The 17,434-nt window shown below is 44.6% G+C and overlaps 2 protein-coding genes and 2 long non-coding RNA genes across 4 annotated transcripts; all 4 read right to left on the bottom strand.

The window, feature by feature from the left end:
- Positions 1-1,604: 1,604 nt before the first annotated feature.
- On the bottom strand, positions 1,605-3,403 carry LOC121990192. The gene is made up of 3 exons (XM_042544388.1): positions 3,321-3,403; positions 3,067-3,179; positions 1,605-1,836 (listed from the first exon to the last, which is right to left on the bottom strand). The coding sequence occupies exons 1-3, from the start codon at positions 3,378-3,380 to the stop codon at positions 1,620-1,622; spliced, it is 390 nt and encodes a 129-aa protein (XP_042400322.1). The 5' UTR covers positions 3,381-3,403; the 3' UTR covers positions 1,605-1,619.
- Positions 3,404-4,606: 1,203 nt separating this feature from the next.
- Positions 4,607-5,184, bottom strand: LOC121990986 (60S acidic ribosomal protein P0-like). The gene is made up of 3 exons (XM_042545023.1): positions 4,927-5,184; positions 4,765-4,833; positions 4,607-4,615 (listed from the first exon to the last, which is right to left on the bottom strand). Exons 1-3 carry the CDS (start codon positions 5,182-5,184, stop codon positions 4,607-4,609), a joined length of 336 nt encoding a protein of 111 aa, XP_042400957.1.
- Positions 5,185-7,218: 2,034 nt separating this feature from the next.
- LOC121990191 lies at positions 7,219-8,054 on the bottom strand. The gene is made up of 3 exons (XR_006114496.1): positions 7,635-8,054; positions 7,474-7,552; positions 7,219-7,288 (listed from the first exon to the last, which is right to left on the bottom strand). It is a non-coding gene; the product is annotated as an uncharacterized LOC121990191 (long non-coding RNA).
- A 6,242-nt stretch (positions 8,055-14,296) lies between these two features.
- On the bottom strand, positions 14,297-15,936 carry LOC121990190. The gene is made up of 4 exons (XR_006114495.1): positions 15,792-15,936; positions 15,631-15,709; positions 15,377-15,445; positions 14,297-14,349 (listed from the first exon to the last, which is right to left on the bottom strand). It is a non-coding gene; the product is annotated as an uncharacterized LOC121990190 (long non-coding RNA).
- Between the last annotated feature and the right edge of the window lie 1,498 nt (positions 15,937-17,434).

The raw sequence follows: 17,434 nt of genomic DNA, 5'->3' as shown, positions 1-17,434 counted from the left end.
GAGACGGCACAGTGAGGTCCTTCAGTGAGGCTCGGCCCTAACAGCACAAAGAATAGAAGGAAGAGCGTCGGCAATAGGCTCGGTCGTCGGCGGTGGTGGCACCAGAACTCCACAGCGAAGGGAAGAGAGGAAAAATCGGCACTAGACTCGGTTGCCGGCACAAAGGAGGCGACCGACGACACTTCTCCGGCAGCGTTGGCTATGACGGCGACGCTAGGGGGCTAGGGCACAAGGGAGACCGGCGGGGTCGCGATCGGGGACCGAGAGCCGGCGGCCAGTGATCGGGATCTCACGGCTAGGGTGACGGGCAGTGGCGATGCTACTCGGGTCGGCGGCGCGCTGCAGACCTAGTTTCGTGCGGAAGAAAAAACTCGGGAGAGAAGAGAATAAAAAGGAAATGGGTGGCGGCGAGGAAGAAACTGTCGCCGGCGGTTAGGGCAAGGAGAAAGGCTGAGAGGAAATCGGCGTCGGGGAAAGGCTCGGGCTCGCAGGAGAGGAAAAAGAAACGGGAAATAAAAATAAGGAAAAAGAAAAAGATTATATAAATATAAACATTTCCTCACTTAATTGGGATAGCCTAAATAGGCTTTTCCGGACCCCGTTTTTATCCCCGTCAACTCGTCCGTACGAGCTCCGAAAAATTCCCGAAAACTTTCCAAAAATTCCGGAAAATTCCCTTATCAATATTCGCCTATTTTCCGGTATTTTACAAGAACATTCTTTTAACACATCAAGGTAGAACCGTACTTTAAATGTAATCTAGCATGCATTCAGCCCACTAGAACCGCACTTCATCAATTTCAACTCTGGAGTACTTGAGATTTGTAAATTATAAAAATACATAAATCCACCATATGTCAAATAACTAAAACAAATGTGTACATGTATCAAATAAAATAGAATACTAAATTTTTAAAGGCTGCTGTGGAAGATAACGAATATAACATAGAATCTAAAACTTTCATATATGACACTTAGTATATGCTGCTTAGAATATAACATAGATAATTTGCTCCTTCTAATTCAAGTGTACAGATTGATAAAAACCGACAGCATCATACAACAACTTACTAGGCATGATAATGGTTGAACAAAGAAATATGACTACACAACAAATCCAGTGAAGGAAGCATAGAAGAACAAAGCAGATTTTCATTAAATATAATTGTACTATCCTTGATCCTGAACAAATATCAGATTTTCATTTTTCATGATGACTATACACAAATGATATAAGAAACAGCTATGTTGCTCTGGGTGCTAAATAATTTAACAAAGAAAATTATTTATCAAAATACACAGCTAAATTCATTGCCTAAGTACCTTGGAAAATACAAATGTTATATTGTGCCTATGACTATGGTGCTGGAACACAATCACGGCATTGCTAAGTAGCTTGATTCATTGTTCTTGATCATGTATATCTTTGAACATATATGATTCACATTACACAAGTTAGATCATTATAAATACAGCCCGAAACAAGTGTGCATTCTCTGCCAACCAACTTAAAGCACAAAAGAGAAAATCCATATGAATACTGTAAACAATACAAGGATAGCCTTGTATATAACCCACCAACCTATTGGACCATGGATCATCAAGACCTTGTCCAATTTCTAATCACTACAGAAGCAGCAACTCATGACACTACATGCAATGTCAAAATGGAATATATTATAACAAGAGAGAAGAGGAAGCATACCGAATCCCAAAATTGAAAAACAAATCACAAAACCCAAAAGGGAAAAATCCATTAGATATAAGATTTCCATAATAATAATGCATACTCCAGAAATCATTAGATGCCTTGGAGAAGAAAAAACAAGATGCAGCCTGCAAATGTTCAACCACACGTAAGTGTAAACAGGCATTAACATTAGTTAAGACAAAGCTCAGGAAGAGAGGGATCATTGATCAATAACAAGAAAGACATCCAGCATAGAACCATTATATTGGCATTCATCGTTCAGCCACAGATCCTCCAAGTAACTTAGGATATCCTTACTATACTTGACTCTGCCATAATCAATAATGCATGTAGTATAAAAGCAATTAAACAGTATAAAGACACGGTAGTCATATCATTGATCTTAGCATGTCCGATTCAGAATAACATAGATCTATAATATCTACAATCCTTTTTTGTTAAATTATGATCGATTGTTCTTGTCCACTTAACCAGTTACAATACCCTGGTTAATCTTAATTTTAGTGCCGCTTTGAAAATAAAAAGATAAGAATAATTATGTACAGTGATCCCCCTATAAGGCAGTGGTTAATAATCAAATATAATCAATTGAAGTTTCAAAAAATGGTTTAAACTTTTCAAGTATGGGTTGAATTGGTGAAACCAACCAGTAACAAAGTCTAACCTAATACAAGTTAGAGCATATAACTTGTAGGCACAATATACCAGTTAATTTAAACATTTAATTTGTTTTGTAGGGTCATTGTGTGGTCTAGAATGGTATACTACTTAAACTTGAGTGAAGTTTCTTAACAATCAGTTATTAAAAAGCCATGGTTGGATCAGTATTTGATTTTTTCTAGCATCAAAATGAGACTATGAAGCTTTTATTCTTACTTGCTTCATCTAAGATACATTAACAAAAGTAATAGCCTTATAAGTGTCAATGAACCATAATTATCTATTAGCTAATTTTGTAAGTGCATTATAGATGCTAGTATAACTAAAACAAAATATTTTCCAATCTCAACTTCTAGACAATGAAGCTTTAATTGCAGTTAAAGCTTGTGGAGAACATTGTTTTGTCCAATTCTAATAACGATGATGCTGAAGTTCCTTTTTTATTTGCAGTACAGTAAGAAATACTTCATATTCTGGCCCTGCTTTGACCGCACAATGGCTTTCAGTTTTTTATACTTTAAAGTCAATGACAATGCAAAGAAGCTTCAAGGCATAAAGAATGAAAGATAAGACATGCAAAAATCTTGTGAATCCAGATCCCAGATCAGCATGAACATTCAATTGTTAGATAATCATTCAAACAGTTTCTCCTAAGGCAGTTGTATAGTTATGAAGAAGTTCCATTAGCAATTAACCTTTCTTCAGCAATGTTATCGGCATAGAATATGAAAATAATTCCAAAGAAGATTGTACTCAAGTATGCCCAGCTTGGAAACTGAAACTTAACAATACTATCAGAAGCTGAACCCTGCAGCCAATCAATTAAAAATACACATTAACAGATCAAACCAAAACACAACTTTTGGTTTAATTTGGTGGAAATATCACACAAAAAGAACAAGATTGTTTTATCTAAAGGCATACATGTAATTTCTTCAATTACACTTACTAATATTGTGTCCCACATGGAAAGAGGAAAAAGAAAGCATGTTGCAGAAGCAACACTCATTGTGTGAAGTCTCCTTTTAAGCTGATTCTACAATAAAAATTAATAAGGGATTAGCTATAATGAAATTCTCCGACTTCTACTTCGTACTTAAAATCAATGAAGCATTTAAATTCTACTTGAGAGAATAGAAGAAAAGTTTTCTAATAAAAATGATAAATGGTTTTTCAATGAAGATTGCAAGAAAGTTTCCATTCAAACAGCTAACAATTTTGCGATCATTTAATGTTTAATGATCGGCTAGGGATTCTAGTAAATTCCCACACATTTAATGTTTAATGATCGCAATCTATGGCAAGCCCAAAGACAACTAACAAATAAAGGTTTTATCCTATACTCATGCATTATCACACTCCATGAGTCTAACCTCTGGCCTTTATACTCATGAAGCCAACATCACTAATGAACAAGATATCAAATATAAAAATGTCCCTAAAACTTCCAGCATACCAAGATAAAACCCTGACGAAGGGTAAGGTAGTCAGCCCGTATGACCAATTTTCCAAACTGACGAAAGAAACAAGTCTGCATAATGTGATGTGACGATATTAATAAAGAAAACAAGTAAGATACATTCCTAGCTAGGCTCTATAAGATCATTTAGGCAAAGAGCATTTACACCTATCATCCATAAACTGGAGTTAGGTGTTACCTTTGATAAGGAGTCTTGTGTTGCTAGAGATTCTTGTATGCTTTTCCTAGTGTATTAAAAGTTCATACAAAATTTTGGAGTTAAGGAACTTACCACCCAAATGACAAAGCTATTTCTGCTCCAAGAATTTCACGAGTGGAACTTCATAAAGCTTGACTGCCTTCTCATTATCAATGCCTGCATCAACACTCTTATTAAATGTTTCATTTGCTTGACAGAGCACTAGAAGAAAGATACTTTCTTTGGAGAACAAAATGGCTTAAACTAGAGATGATTAATCACCTTTAATCGCTGATTTAGTTTCAGTGTTTCATATCTGGTCTCTTTGGTGCAGGAAGTACTACAGAGTGGAAAAGGTTTATACAATATAGCAAATAAGTTATCCAAGAACTTGCAAAATGGAAAACCTCAACCAACAAATATTGATCACTTGACCCAAAACTCTGATCATTGTAATATCCAACATAAAATAGCATTAAAAACACATTAACAGATAGATGATCAAGCAGCATAGATTCAATGTTTCATATCTGGCCCCTTTGGTGAAGGAATTCAAATGTACGCATGGGGTACTGAACTAAAGATACTACAGAGTGGAAAAGGTTTATACAATCTAGCAAAAAAGTTGTCTACGAACTTGCAAATGGAAAACACCAAAAATATTGATCACTCGACAGAAAACTATGATAATCGTGATAACCAACATCAAAAAATCACATTTATTATATTCAACACCTTGTACTTGGCAACCTCCTCGCTAACTTCCTTAAGATCGCCCTTTGTGAATATCAATTCCACATTCCCCTGAATCAGTCAAGGATAATTACTAAATAGCTAAATGATCAATTCATGGAGGAACTAAAGATGAGGAAATGGGAAATGGCGAAGAGTGCGTACGACGAGAAGGGGGAGGAGGTTGAGGAAGTCCTTGTTGCCGGTCTTCTCGGTGTGGAAGCGGATGCAGCGGCGGATGAGGGTGTTCTTGCCCATGAGGATGATGGAGTCGCCGCGGAGGCCCCTGCGGATGCTTTGGAGCTGGTTGGACCCAACATTGTCAGCGGCGGCGATTAGGACCTTCTCGTACTCGTCCAGAAGCGACCACAGCTTCTTGTTGTAGCGGACCTTCTTCTCCGCTTTCGAGAGCTTCACCACCATCTCGATCTAGCTCCGGGCGATGCAATGGGAGACAGAGAAAGGACAGAGATGGAGGGACAAAGAGTCTGAGCCGCCCTTTGCGCTGCGATTCACCCCGGAGCGCGATTAGCAGCAAGAGAGATTAGCAGGACGCGATTAGCAGCAAGAGAAATGGGGCGGCCATCCTTTTGCCGGTCATAGTGAAGGGAAGGAGGAGCGAGCGGCCTCGGATGGGGATCTGAGAGAGGAGATCCCCATCTCTCAGATCAGCGGCGAGCTCCTCGTGGATGTGTGTGGCTTCCCGGTGGGAGCGGCCGGGAAGTGAGTGCGAGAAGTGGAAGGACTGCCCCCATCCCCACTCGTAGATGTCTGTGACGAGGTTGTAGAAGGTGTCGACGAAGGCAGGGACGTTATCGTCATCGGGCGCGGCGGCAATGCCCTCCTTGGAGCGGAGAAAGAAGGACAAGTACTGCTTGTACTTGTCCTGCACCTTATCCTGCATGATCAATCTCATCTTAAGGTTCACTGTCCGCTTGCCTTTCACTTCCGCCGAGCCCATCTGTCACGCCCCAGAGGAGTCCCTGTCCGAGAAAATTTCGGCAGCATCTCCCCTGTACGGTGGACAATCTGAGACTTTTCTACATCTCACAAATACCTCAGCCACAGGCGGCTGGAATAATAACAATAAAATAAAACATCACCACGCAGTTATATATAATCTATTCAGCCTCTGGCTGTCACAACCACGCAGTTAAGATAATCAAACAGTAAAATAATACTCTGACTCGAAATCCACCCTACTCCACTACACTCGTAAAACTCAAATCCGACGAACTCACCTCTTCTGCCGTCCAGGCAGGCATGTAGTAGAATAAAACCAAATCCAAATCCATCGATATAATAAAATCTATATCATGCCCATAAGCAAATAAATCCAGCACATAACAAGTGCAAACAGTCTAGAACAGAAAAGGAAACCAAACGAAAAACCAATCACATCCTCGAGGTCTGCAGGGACCAGCAACTGGAACTCTCTCCTGACAGCATCAACCTGAAAATATCAACAATGGAGGCGGGGTGAGTCCAACACTCAGCAGGTACAATTGATATGCAAAGTAAAGAAATAACACCTAGCACTAATCATGCGTACAGTCTCCTGATAAAGATAAAGGTAACTACAAACCAAAGAAGACAGGAGAGAATCTGTACTAACCAGGACCCGGTAAAAGGACAAACAGTCCGAAAGGTATAGAAGACCTGTATGCATGTCAATCAAGGTATCCAAGCAATGTGCAGCATATAAGTGCAACAAACACAAACACAAACAATAAATGCATCATGCATATGATGCCAATGTCATGGTCACCCCTGACGTCAGTCAACCAACTCACAACAAAAGTGGGACCAAGTGGGTAGGGCTGTGACAACCGTGCACTCAGCAACACTACTCCTGATGAGTGATCGAGTGGACGGGATGCTGTCGGAGTACATACGTACTCCTACCCCAAATCATAAATGGGGGAGCGCAATGCTCTCATCACACTGTGACGGGAGGAATCTCTAACGTGCTACACGCTGCGTCACACTACCCCTGAGCGGATCAACGGAGCACCGGAAGAGTCAAACCGACGTGCTACCACGCTGTATCTCGCTACCCATGAGCGTCACAACGGATGAAACTGGCAATGTGCTCGACAATAATGGAGCAATCTATCGCACAGCATGCGATCATGCAAATGGTGCATGTCACTAAGCATGGTAATATACTAATCCAACCTCTGGACATATCATAATGTGCACTAAAGCGAATGAATCATATCAAGATATACTGATCAATAAGGTATCAAACCTAGGTCCTGAACATGTGAAACGTGGTTATATCACTACCCATGAGCATGATAGATTAGGTACAAGACCAATACGAGATGCAATCAAACAATCAATCAAACAGGTAACATGTATTGGGCAGTGATTAACCGAAATAAATAGGGAACACAATTAATGCAACATATTATTTTCATTACTAAGCATATCAAAGACAATAAGTCAAAAGTACCCGCCTCCAATCGAAAAGGATCGTATCCAAAACAGATCCCCCGTCAAGACACCGTCTCGAATCAATATCCTGTAATAAATCGTACAGTTTGGCTAAGTTTAATTATAACTAAAATAGCTAAACCAAACTATTTTCTTCAGGAACCCCAATTGAATTTAACTAAAAATCAATTAGGATTAGTTCCATTAACCCTAACCATTCTACTATTCGATTTCATTAAAACCTACACATGAATCCAACTCTCTACTTCTTACCTCAATTCTTCTTCAGCCGTTCTGTAATGGCAATAGAACCAATCAGTAATGAGATGACTGGAATTGAGGAAACCCCAATCTGCAAACCCGGTCAGAACCAATCAACAACAACACTGATGTTTCAAACCACAATAGAAACCCTAGGGAGGAAAAGGGAGAACCTCGGATCAGCAATGAAAACCAGGGCACAATGAACAACAAATCAGATTGGTAGCGCCGAGGAGATGGGTGTCGCGGCTGAGGCTAGGGCACAGCTCTGCTCGACGATCGGAGGGAAAGCTCTAGGGCCGAGGAAGGCCGGCGGCAGCGCTGCTCCGGGCGGAGGGAGAGGCGATCGGCGCTGTGCCAAGACACGGCAGAGAGGAAGAAGGGCACAGAGAAGTCGGACTTGGGAGAAAGGAGGAAGATGACCGGCGCTGCTCTGTGCGTCGCCGACGGCAGTGGCTCGGCGTCGGGTGGCTAGGGCAAGCAGAGGAGAGGAGTTTGGCTCGGGCAGGCGGTCGGGCGGCGGTGCTAGGGCTCCGGCAGAGGAGAGGAGGAAAGGGAGAAGAAGTGGCCGGCGTTTTTGTGCTCTCGGAGAGGAGGAACCGCCGGCCGGCGGTTAGGGCAGAGAGGAGGAAAATCGGCGGCGTCGGGGAGAAGGGCTCGGGCTCGCGGAAGAGGAAAAGAAACGGAGGAATAAAAATAAGGAAAAAGAAAAAGAAAAGGAAAAGAAAAATAAAACTTTTCCTCATTTAAATAGGATAGTCTAAACAGGCTTTTCCGGGCCCCGTTTTTATCCCCGTGAACTTATCCGTACGAGCTCCGAAAAATTCCCGAAAAATTTCCAAAAATTCCGAAAAATTCCCTTAATCATATTCGCCTATTTCCGGTATTTTACATTCTCCCCCACTTATAAAAATTTGGTCCCCAAATTTCGTTATCTACCATCAGCAAATACTAACAACAGACAGCAAGTATAAATGCTGAACGGTAACTAAATCACATACCTCAAGTGAAAAGATGGGGATATCGAGCTCGGATCGTATCCTCAAGCTCCCAAGTAGCCTCCTCGTCTGAATGATGCTGCCATCCGACTTTAACCAGCCGGATGGTCTTGTTCCGCAACTGACGCTCCTTCCGGTCGAGAATCCGTACCGGAACCTCCTCATAGGTAATGTCAGGCTGAACTGGAACTGGAATATCAGCCAGTACATGCGTCGGGTCAGGTACGTATCTCCTCAGCATAGATACGTGGAATACATCGTGGACGCCTGACAGGGACGGTGGTAGTGCCAGTCTGTAAGCTACCGCTCCGATCCTCTCCAAGATCTCGAAAGGGCCAATGTACCGCGGAGCTAGCTTACCTCTGAGGCCAAATCTCTTCACCCCTTTCGTGGGTGAAACACGCAGAAATACATGGTCGCCAATAGAGAACTCCAGGGGTCTGCGTCTCCGATCAGCATAACTCTTCTGATGATCCTGCGCCTCTGACATCCTCCGTCTGATAGTACGGACCAACTCTGCATCCTGCTGAACTCTATGAGGTCCCAACAACTGAGCCTCTCCAACCTCATCCCAAAGGACGGGTGTCCGACAAGGTCTACCATACAACGCCTCAAACGGTGTCATCTGGATAGCCGAATGGAAGCTGTTGTTGTAGGCAAACTCTACCAACGGCAGATGGTCCTCCCAACTGCCTCCGAAATCCATAACACATGACCTCAGCAGGTCCTCTAAAGTCTGAATGGTCCGCTCTGACTGTCCATCTGTCTGCGGATGGAAAGCTGTACTGAAACGGAGCTGTGTGCCTGCTGCAGACTCTGCCAGAAACGAGACGTGAACCGTGGATCTCTATCCGAAATGATACTCAATGGAACACCATGTAGTCTGATAATCTCTCGGCAATACAGATCTGTCAATCGATCCAGGGAATCAGTCCTCCGAATCGCTAAGAAGTGCGCGGATTTGGTTAATCGATCAACGATAACCCAAATCGCGTCATGGCCTCGTCGTGTCCTCGGCAACCCTACCACAAAGTCCATGGTAATGTGATCCCACTTCCACTCAGGAATAGGAATCCGCTGAAGTAATCCTGCAGGTCTCTGGTGTTCAGCCTTCACCTGCTGACAGACAAGACATCTAGCTACGAAATCCGCGATGTCTTTCTTCATGTCGTTCCACCAGTAGGAACGCCTCAAGTCTCGATACATACGGGTTCTGCCTGGATGGATCGCAAACCGAGAACGGTGTGCCTCCTGAAGTAGCTCCTGTAAGACCGGATGAGACTGAGGTACGCATAATCTGCCTCGGAAGTATATGATACCCTCCTCGTCTCGTGTAAACTCGGTTTGCTGCCCGGAAGCTATCTGACTGCTAATGAACTGCAAATGCTGATCACTGGCCTGTGCCTCTCGGATCCTCGTCCTGATCGACGACTGAGCAACCATGGTAACAAGAATACCCTGCTCTGTCGGTCCCTGCTCCTCAAGATCTAACTCCGAGAAACTCTGAATCAAGTCCGTGACTGAAATCCGGTGGCAAGCCAAAGTCCCTCTGGACTTCCTGCTAAGTGCATCTGCAACCACATTAGCTTTCCCTGGGTGATAGCTAATGGTACAATCATAGTCTTTCAGGAACTCCATCCATCTCCTCTGTCGGAGATTAAGCTCCTTCTGAGTAAAAATGTATTTGAGACTCTTATGATCAGTGAGAATCTCAAATGTGATACCATATAAATGATGTCGCCATAGCTTCAAAACAAATATAATGGCGGCTAACTCCAAATCATGAACTGGGTAGTTCTTCTCATGCTCCTTCAGCTGACGAGAAGCATAAGAGACTACTCGGCCATGCTGCATCAGAACAGCGCCCAAACCCTGTAGAGACGCGTCGGTGTAAAGTACAAATCCATCATCTCCAGAAGGTAAAACCAAAACTGGAGCCGACACTAATCTCCGCTTCAGCTCCTGAAAGCTGGTCTCACAATCCTCGGACCATATGAACTTCACGCCTTTCCGAGTAAGACGTGTCAGTGGCATAGCAATACGCGAGAAGCCCTCGACAAAACGTCGGTAATATCCGGCCAATCCTAGAAAACTGCGAATCTCCTGAACTGACTTCGGCTGCTCCCAACCGGTGACAGCCTCGATCTTCTGAGGATCAACTGAAATACCTCTGCTAGAAACCACGTGTCCCAGAAAACCGACTGAGGATAACCAGAATGCACACTTGCTGAACTTCGCGTACAGCTGATGTCGTCGAAGAATCTCTAAGACTGTGCGAAGATGCTGTGCATGCTCCTCCTCGGAACGAGAATAGACCAATATGTCATCAATAAAAACGATAACAAACTGATCTAGATACTCCAGAAAAATGTGGTTCATCAAGTCCATAAACACCGCTGGAGCATTGGTAAGCCCAAATGGCATTACCAAAAACTCATAATGACCGTATCTGGTACGGAAAGCTGTCTTCTGAATATCTGAGTCTCTGACTCTCAGCTGATGATATCCGGATCGCAGATCAATCTTAGAATACACTGATGTACCTCTGAGCTGATCAAACAAATCCTCAATCCGTGGTAATGGATATTTATTTCTGACGATCACTGAATTCAGCTGCCTGTAGTCAATACATAACCTCATGGTGCCGTCTTTCTTCTTGACAAATAGAACTGGAGAACCCCATGGTGAAACACTAGGGCGAATGAATCCTCTGTCTAAAAGCTCCTGGAGTTGAACCTTCAGCTCGTTCAACTCTTTTGGTGTCATACAATACGGAGCTTTCGATGTCGGCCCCGGTTCCCGGAATCAGCTCAATAGCGAACTCCACTGGCCTTCTGGGAGGCAAACCTGGCAGCTCCTCTGGTAATACCAACAGGAACATCGGAGAGCTGCGAACTACTACTGTCCTCAGTACTGATCAACGATAACAGAAAACCATGACAACCGTGAGACAGCAGCTTCTGCGCCTGAATCGCTGAAATAATCGAGATGCCGTCGTCTCTGATGCCAGTGAAACTCCACGAGGGTTGGTTCGGAGGCCGGAAGGTGACCACCCTCGTCTGGCAATCAACGGTAGCATGATATACTGATAGCCAATCCATGCCAAGAATGACATCAAACTCGATCATCTCCAATACTAGAAGATCTACCGTAAGTATCATGTTGCCAAAGTCTAACGGGCAACCTTTGATCTCCTGGGTGACTTCTAAAGTATCACCGGACGGTAGCGAGACAGTCAATCGCTGGGGTCTGCAAGTGGGTAATCTACCAATCTCCCGCATAAAGGTACGGGATATAAAAGAATGCGAACTACCAGTATCAATCAAAATATCAGCGGAGAATGCATAAATGGAAATCATACCGCGGAAAACGGATCCGCGCATCCTCCCTGGTAATCGCATGAACTCGTCCAGTCTCGGCGGAGGAGGAGGAGGTAATGCTGCCAGCGGCTGCTGCGGCTGGCCAGAAGCCTGATAATGAGCCGAGAAGACGAGAGGATGGCGATCGACATCTTGTGCACTGGCCGATCGAGTCTGCACGCTTCGAGTCGGATAATAAGATCCGGAGCAAAACTGGGTGCTACACCGAGTACTCTGCCCAAGCATGCCAAATGCCGCCGCTGCAGGCTGCTGTGAGGGTGTGAATCTCCGCCCTCCTCGTCGAGACACTGACTGACTAGACTGTCCCCTCTGCTCTGACCCTCCGGAAGCCGTGTGCTGAGCCTTCAGCTGACAATCTCGGCTCTGGTGCCCAGGCAGTTTGCAATAAAAGCAAACTGACTGTTCCAGAGTGCAGGCTGAAGTGATGTGGTCTCTGGAACCACATCGGAAACACTGTATATCGCTGGTGGACTGTTTCCGATCCTGCCGAGGAGACCGGAAACGTCCTGAGGAAGACTGTCCTGACTTCTGAGGCCTACGAGAAACCCCAGAAGAACTCTGACCTGATCGTCTGCGACTACTCTGAGGCTGTCCTGTCGCCTGTGTCTGCTGGACCTGACCTGATGTCTGACCCGTATGCTTTCTTTTCCTGTCCGGATATGCTGTCTGCCGAGCTAACTCTATCATCAAAGCTCGATTCAATGCATCAGAGTAAGATGTAATCCCTAATCCGGCAAGCTGTACATGCAGATAACCATCCAATCCCTGTATAAAGCTGCATACGAGTTCTGTCCTCCGCAACTAACTTCGACAAAACCGAGCCAACCGGAGGAATTCAAGATATACCCGGCCATCGAGCGATTATTCCGCCTCGACTCATAAATCGACGAGCCATCCGATAGGACAGTGGAAAGAAACGGCTCTCAAAAGCCTCTTTGAACCTGGTCCATGTGACGTTGCGCTCACCAATACTAGAACACTGAGTAACCCACCAGGCATTAGCTTCATCCCGTAAATGATAGGCAGCCAGCTCTGCTTTCTCCCACTCGGAGCAAGCCATATAGAAAAAAGTCTGCTCCATAGTCTCTATCCATGACAGAGCCATACTCGGATCGAGATCTCCGCGGAAAAGAGTGAAACGAGTCTTCATCGACTCGGCCAGTGCTGGAATCCTAGCTCGTGCAGCAACGATATCAGTGAACTCTGTCGGGACGGCTGCAGGAGCTGGCGGAAACACTGGAGCTGTTACTACAGGTGGTACCACGGAGTAAACCGGAGGAGGAACTCCCGGTGCTGCTGTATATGTGGTGGCAACTGGAGGTACGGTAGAATAAGGTACCGGATGTGGAGCAGCTGCTGCTACTGTAGGCACTGGGGGTACAGGTGCCACTGGTATAGGATACATAGTAGATCCAAGTGGTGGTGGCACTGAATACGCCGTAGGCTGCGCTGGAGCAGATGTCGGGTACACCAATGGTACTGTAAACAGGATAGGCGTGGACACCGTCGGTGTGGCCAAAGTAGATATCTCTACAGGAGCTATCGGGATTTGGGAGCCCGATGCTCCCGCTGCTTCCTGAGTTTGTCCCTGACTGACAGGCTCACTAACAGTGGGCATCTCTGGCATATCCAGAGATCCCGTGGTCCTCGCACGTGGTCCTCCAGCACCACGTCTCGCAGCAATACGAGTAGATCGTCTCATATCTGTTAAATTAAATTACAGATATCAATACCAATATAACAAACATAAAATAACAACATACCTATTTGTCGTCTAGATGTCGCTGTTTAGTCCCCAATTTGACCTCAAAATTCGAACGTAATATCGCGAAATCCAATAAATCCAAACGAATCCAAACATAACCATATCGAAAACCGATAATGCCCGGTTTGACTGCAAACCCGGCTAACCCAAATATCCGAATACCAGATTAACTCGATAAATCTCGAACACAAAAGCGGTATCATAACCCGCTCGATACCAAATAAATTGGTATCGATAAATTCAAAATCCAAAATACGAAACAAAAGATCGTAAAACTTGGCTCGATACCACTAAATTGTCACGCCCAGGAGTCCCCGTCCGAGAAAATTTCGACAGCATCTCCCTCGGTGGACAATCTGAAACTTTCTACATCTCACAAATACCTCACCCGGAATAATAACAATAAAATAAAACATCACCACGCAGTTATATATAATCTATTCAAAGTCACAACCAATATTAAGATAATCAAACAAAAATAATACTACGACTCAAAATCCACCCTACTCCACTACACTCGTAAAACTCAAATCCGACGAACTCACCTCTAGGCGAGCATGTAGTAGAATAAAACCAAATCCAAATCCATCAATATAATAAAATCTATATCATGTCCATAAGCAAATAAATCCAGAACATAACGAGTTCAAACAGTCTAGAACAGAAAGAAACCAAACGAAAAACCAATCACATCCTCGAGGTCTGCAGGGACCAGCAACTGGAACTCTCTCCTGACAGCATCAACCTGAAAATATCAACAATGGAGGCGGGGTGAGTCCAACACTCAGCAGGTACAATTGATATGCAAAGTAAAGAAATAACACCTAGCACTAATCATGCGTACAGTCTCCTGATAAAGATAAAGGTAACTACAAACCAAAGAAGACAGGAGAGAATCTGTACTAACCAGGACCCGGTAAAAGGACAAACAGTCCGAAAGGTATAGAAGACCTGTATGCATGTCAATCAAGGTATCCAAGCAATGTGCAGCATATAAGTGCAACAAACACAAACACAAACAATAAATGCATCATGCATATGATGCCAATGTCATGGTCACCCCTGACGCCAGTCAGCCGACTCACAACAACAGTGGGACCGAGTGGGTAGGGCTGTGACAACCGTGCACTCTGCAACACTACTCCTGATGAGTGATCGAGTGGACGGGATGCTGTCGGAGTACATACGTACTCCTACCCCAAATCATAAATGGGGGAGCGCAATGCTCTCAACTCCCGGTACACTGTGACGGGGAGGAATCTCTAACGTGCTACACGCTGCGTCACACTACCCCTGAGCGGATCAACGGAGCACCGGAAGAGTCAAACTGACGTGCTACCACGCTGTATCTCGCTACCCATGAGCGTCACAACGGAGCACCGAACAGTGATGAAACTGGCAATGTGCTCGACAATAATGGAGCAATCTATCGCACAGCATGCGATCATGCAAATGGTGCATGTCACTAAGCATGGTAATATACTAATCCAACCTCTGGACATATCATAATGTGCACCAAAGCGAATGAATCATATCAAGATATACTGATCAATAAGGTATCAAACCTAGGTCCTGAACATGTGAAACGTGGTTATATCACTACCCATGAGCATGATAGATCAGGTACAAGACCAATACGAGATGCAATCAAACAATCAATCAAACAGGTAACATGTATTGGGCAGTGATTAACCGAAATAAATAGGGAACACAATTAATGCAACATATTATTTTCATTACTAAGCATATCAAAGACAATAAGTCAAAAGTACCCGCCTCCAATCGAAAAGGATCGTATCCAAAACAGATCCCCCGTCAAGACACCGTCTCGAATCAATATCCTGTAATAAATCGTACAGTTTGGCTAAGTTTAATTATAACTAAAATAGCTAAACCAAACTATTTTCTTCAGGAACCCCAATTGAATTTAACTAAAAATCAATTAGGATTAGTTCCATTAACCCTAACCATTCTACTATTCGATTTCATTAAAACCTACACATGAATCCAACTCTCTACTTCTTACCTCAATTCTTCTTCAGCCGTTCTGTAATGGCAACAGAACCAATCAGTAATGAGATGACTGGAATTGAGGAAACCCCAATCTGCAAACCCGGTCAGAACCAATCAACAACAACACTGATGTTTCAAACCACAATAGAAACCCTAGGGAGGAAAAGGGAGAACCTCGGATCAGCAATGAAAACCAGGGCACAATGAACAACAAATCAGATTGGTAGCGCCGAGGAGATGGGTGTCGCGGCTGAGGCTAGGGCACAGCTCTGCTCGACGATCGGAGGGAAAGCTCTAGGGCCGAGGAAGGCCGGCGGCAGCGCTGCTCCGGGCGGAGGGAGATGGGTGTCGCGGAGGCCGGCACTTGGACAGGGAGGAGGAAGGAGGAAGATAGCCGGCGCTAGGTTTCCCGTGGCCGGCGCTGGCTGGGAAAGGAGAGGGAAGGCCGACGCGAGGGCTGAAGAGCAAGAGGAGGAGAAGTAAGGAGAAGGCGGTTGGCGCTCGGAAGAGGAATCCGCCGGCCGGCGGTTAGGGCAGAGAGGAGGAAAATCGGCGGCGTCGGGGAGAAGGGCTCGGGCTCGCGGAAGAGGAAAAGAAACGGAGGAATAAAAATAAGGAAAAAGAAAAAGAAAAGGAAAATAAAAAATAAAACTTTTCCTCATTTAAATAGGATAGTCTAAACAGGCTTTTCCGGACCCCGTTTTTATCGCCGTGAACTTATCCGTACGAGCTCCGAAAAATTCTCGAAAAATTTCCAAAAATTCCGAAAAATTTCCTTAATCATATTCGCCTATTTCCGGTATTTTACACCATCACCCACACGAACCAGTAGACCACGATAGCACCGACGACGGCCGCCGTCCACATCGCCGTCAAGAGATCCATTGCTCGTCTTTCAAATGGTATCTCCTAAAAGGAGGATGCAGAGGATTAGGGTTTCGATTTATTGTGGGTGAGGAGAAGCCCAAAAGAAAGGGCACTACGAAAGTCCGTCAAAATTTTGGTTCATAGACACCGGTTTTAAAAACCGCCGGTCGGCCGCCGGAACCACCGCTGGTCGCCGCCGCAGACCACCGCCGGTCGCCACCGCCGGAACCACCGCTGGTCGCCGCTGCCGGAACCACCGTTGGCCGTCGCCGCCGGAACCACCGCCGGCCGCCGCCGGCCGCCGCAATCGGTGACCACCGTCGACGGCCACCGTAGCCGGCGACCACCGTCGCCGGCGACCACCGTCGACGGCCACCGTCGCCGACGACCATCGTCGACGGCCGCAGCCGGTGACGGACGTAAAAAAAGATCCATTTGGATCGAGTGACATAATCTTGATTAATTCCTTTACATGCTCAAATCTAACATGACACGTACAACTTAGCATGGGCCATGCCAAGCACTATCAATAACATCATCATTGGTCACCCAACATAAACTCGAACTCGATGCTCTAGTTGGCCTGTGCTTATTTTAGTCAGATAGGCTCAAACTGATATAAGTCGTAAACCAAACTTGCTCCTCTCCTCTTTTCTATTTTAGTTGTGAATAATGCAGGTTCATGTCATGTCGAATATAACTTATGGACCAAGTCACTATCGTTTAACTTGATACAAGTTTGCCCATTTCTACGACAATAAATTGGATTGTAATGAACCAAGTATTCGTGAACAAGTTTAGTATTCAATTTGATATGAGTTTATTTATATTCGTTCAACACACATAAATTCAATTAATTGAACAAGCTTGAATAACTCATTAAACTAAACAAACAAGTTTGAACAAATATATGTTTAGATAGTTAAAGTTCGGAAATAATGTTCATCAAT

Source organism: Zingiber officinale, chromosome 6B (genome assembly GCF_018446385.1).
Source record: "Zingiber officinale cultivar Zhangliang chromosome 6B, Zo_v1.1, whole genome shotgun sequence".
NCBI classification, from domain to species: domain Eukaryota; kingdom Viridiplantae; phylum Streptophyta; class Magnoliopsida; order Zingiberales; family Zingiberaceae; genus Zingiber; species Zingiber officinale.
This window is presented reverse-complemented; position numbering and strand designations above follow the sequence as displayed.

Excerpts from the sequence above, each read along its gene's own strand:
- LOC121990192 (XM_042544388.1), bottom strand. The coding sequence starts at position 3,380 with ATGAGTGTTGCTTCTGCAACATGCTTTCTTTTTCCTCTTTCCATGTGG. Across the intron at positions 3,180-3,320 it reads CCATGTGGGACACAATATTA|GGTTCAGCTTCTGATAGTAT; the intron begins GTAAGTGTAATT and ends GATTGGCTGCAG. Across the intron at positions 1,837-3,066 it reads GATAACATTGCTGAAGAAAG|GCTGCATCTTGTTTTTTCTT; the intron begins GTTAATTGCTAA and ends GAACATTTGCAG.
- LOC121990986 (XM_042545023.1), bottom strand. The coding sequence starts at position 5,184 with ATGGTGGTGAAGCTCTCGAAAGCGGAGAAGAAGGTCCGCTACAACAAG. Across the intron at positions 4,834-4,926 it reads ACCTCCTCCCCCTTCTCGTC|GGGAATGTGGAATTGATATT; the intron begins GTACGCACTCTT and ends TGACTGATTCAG.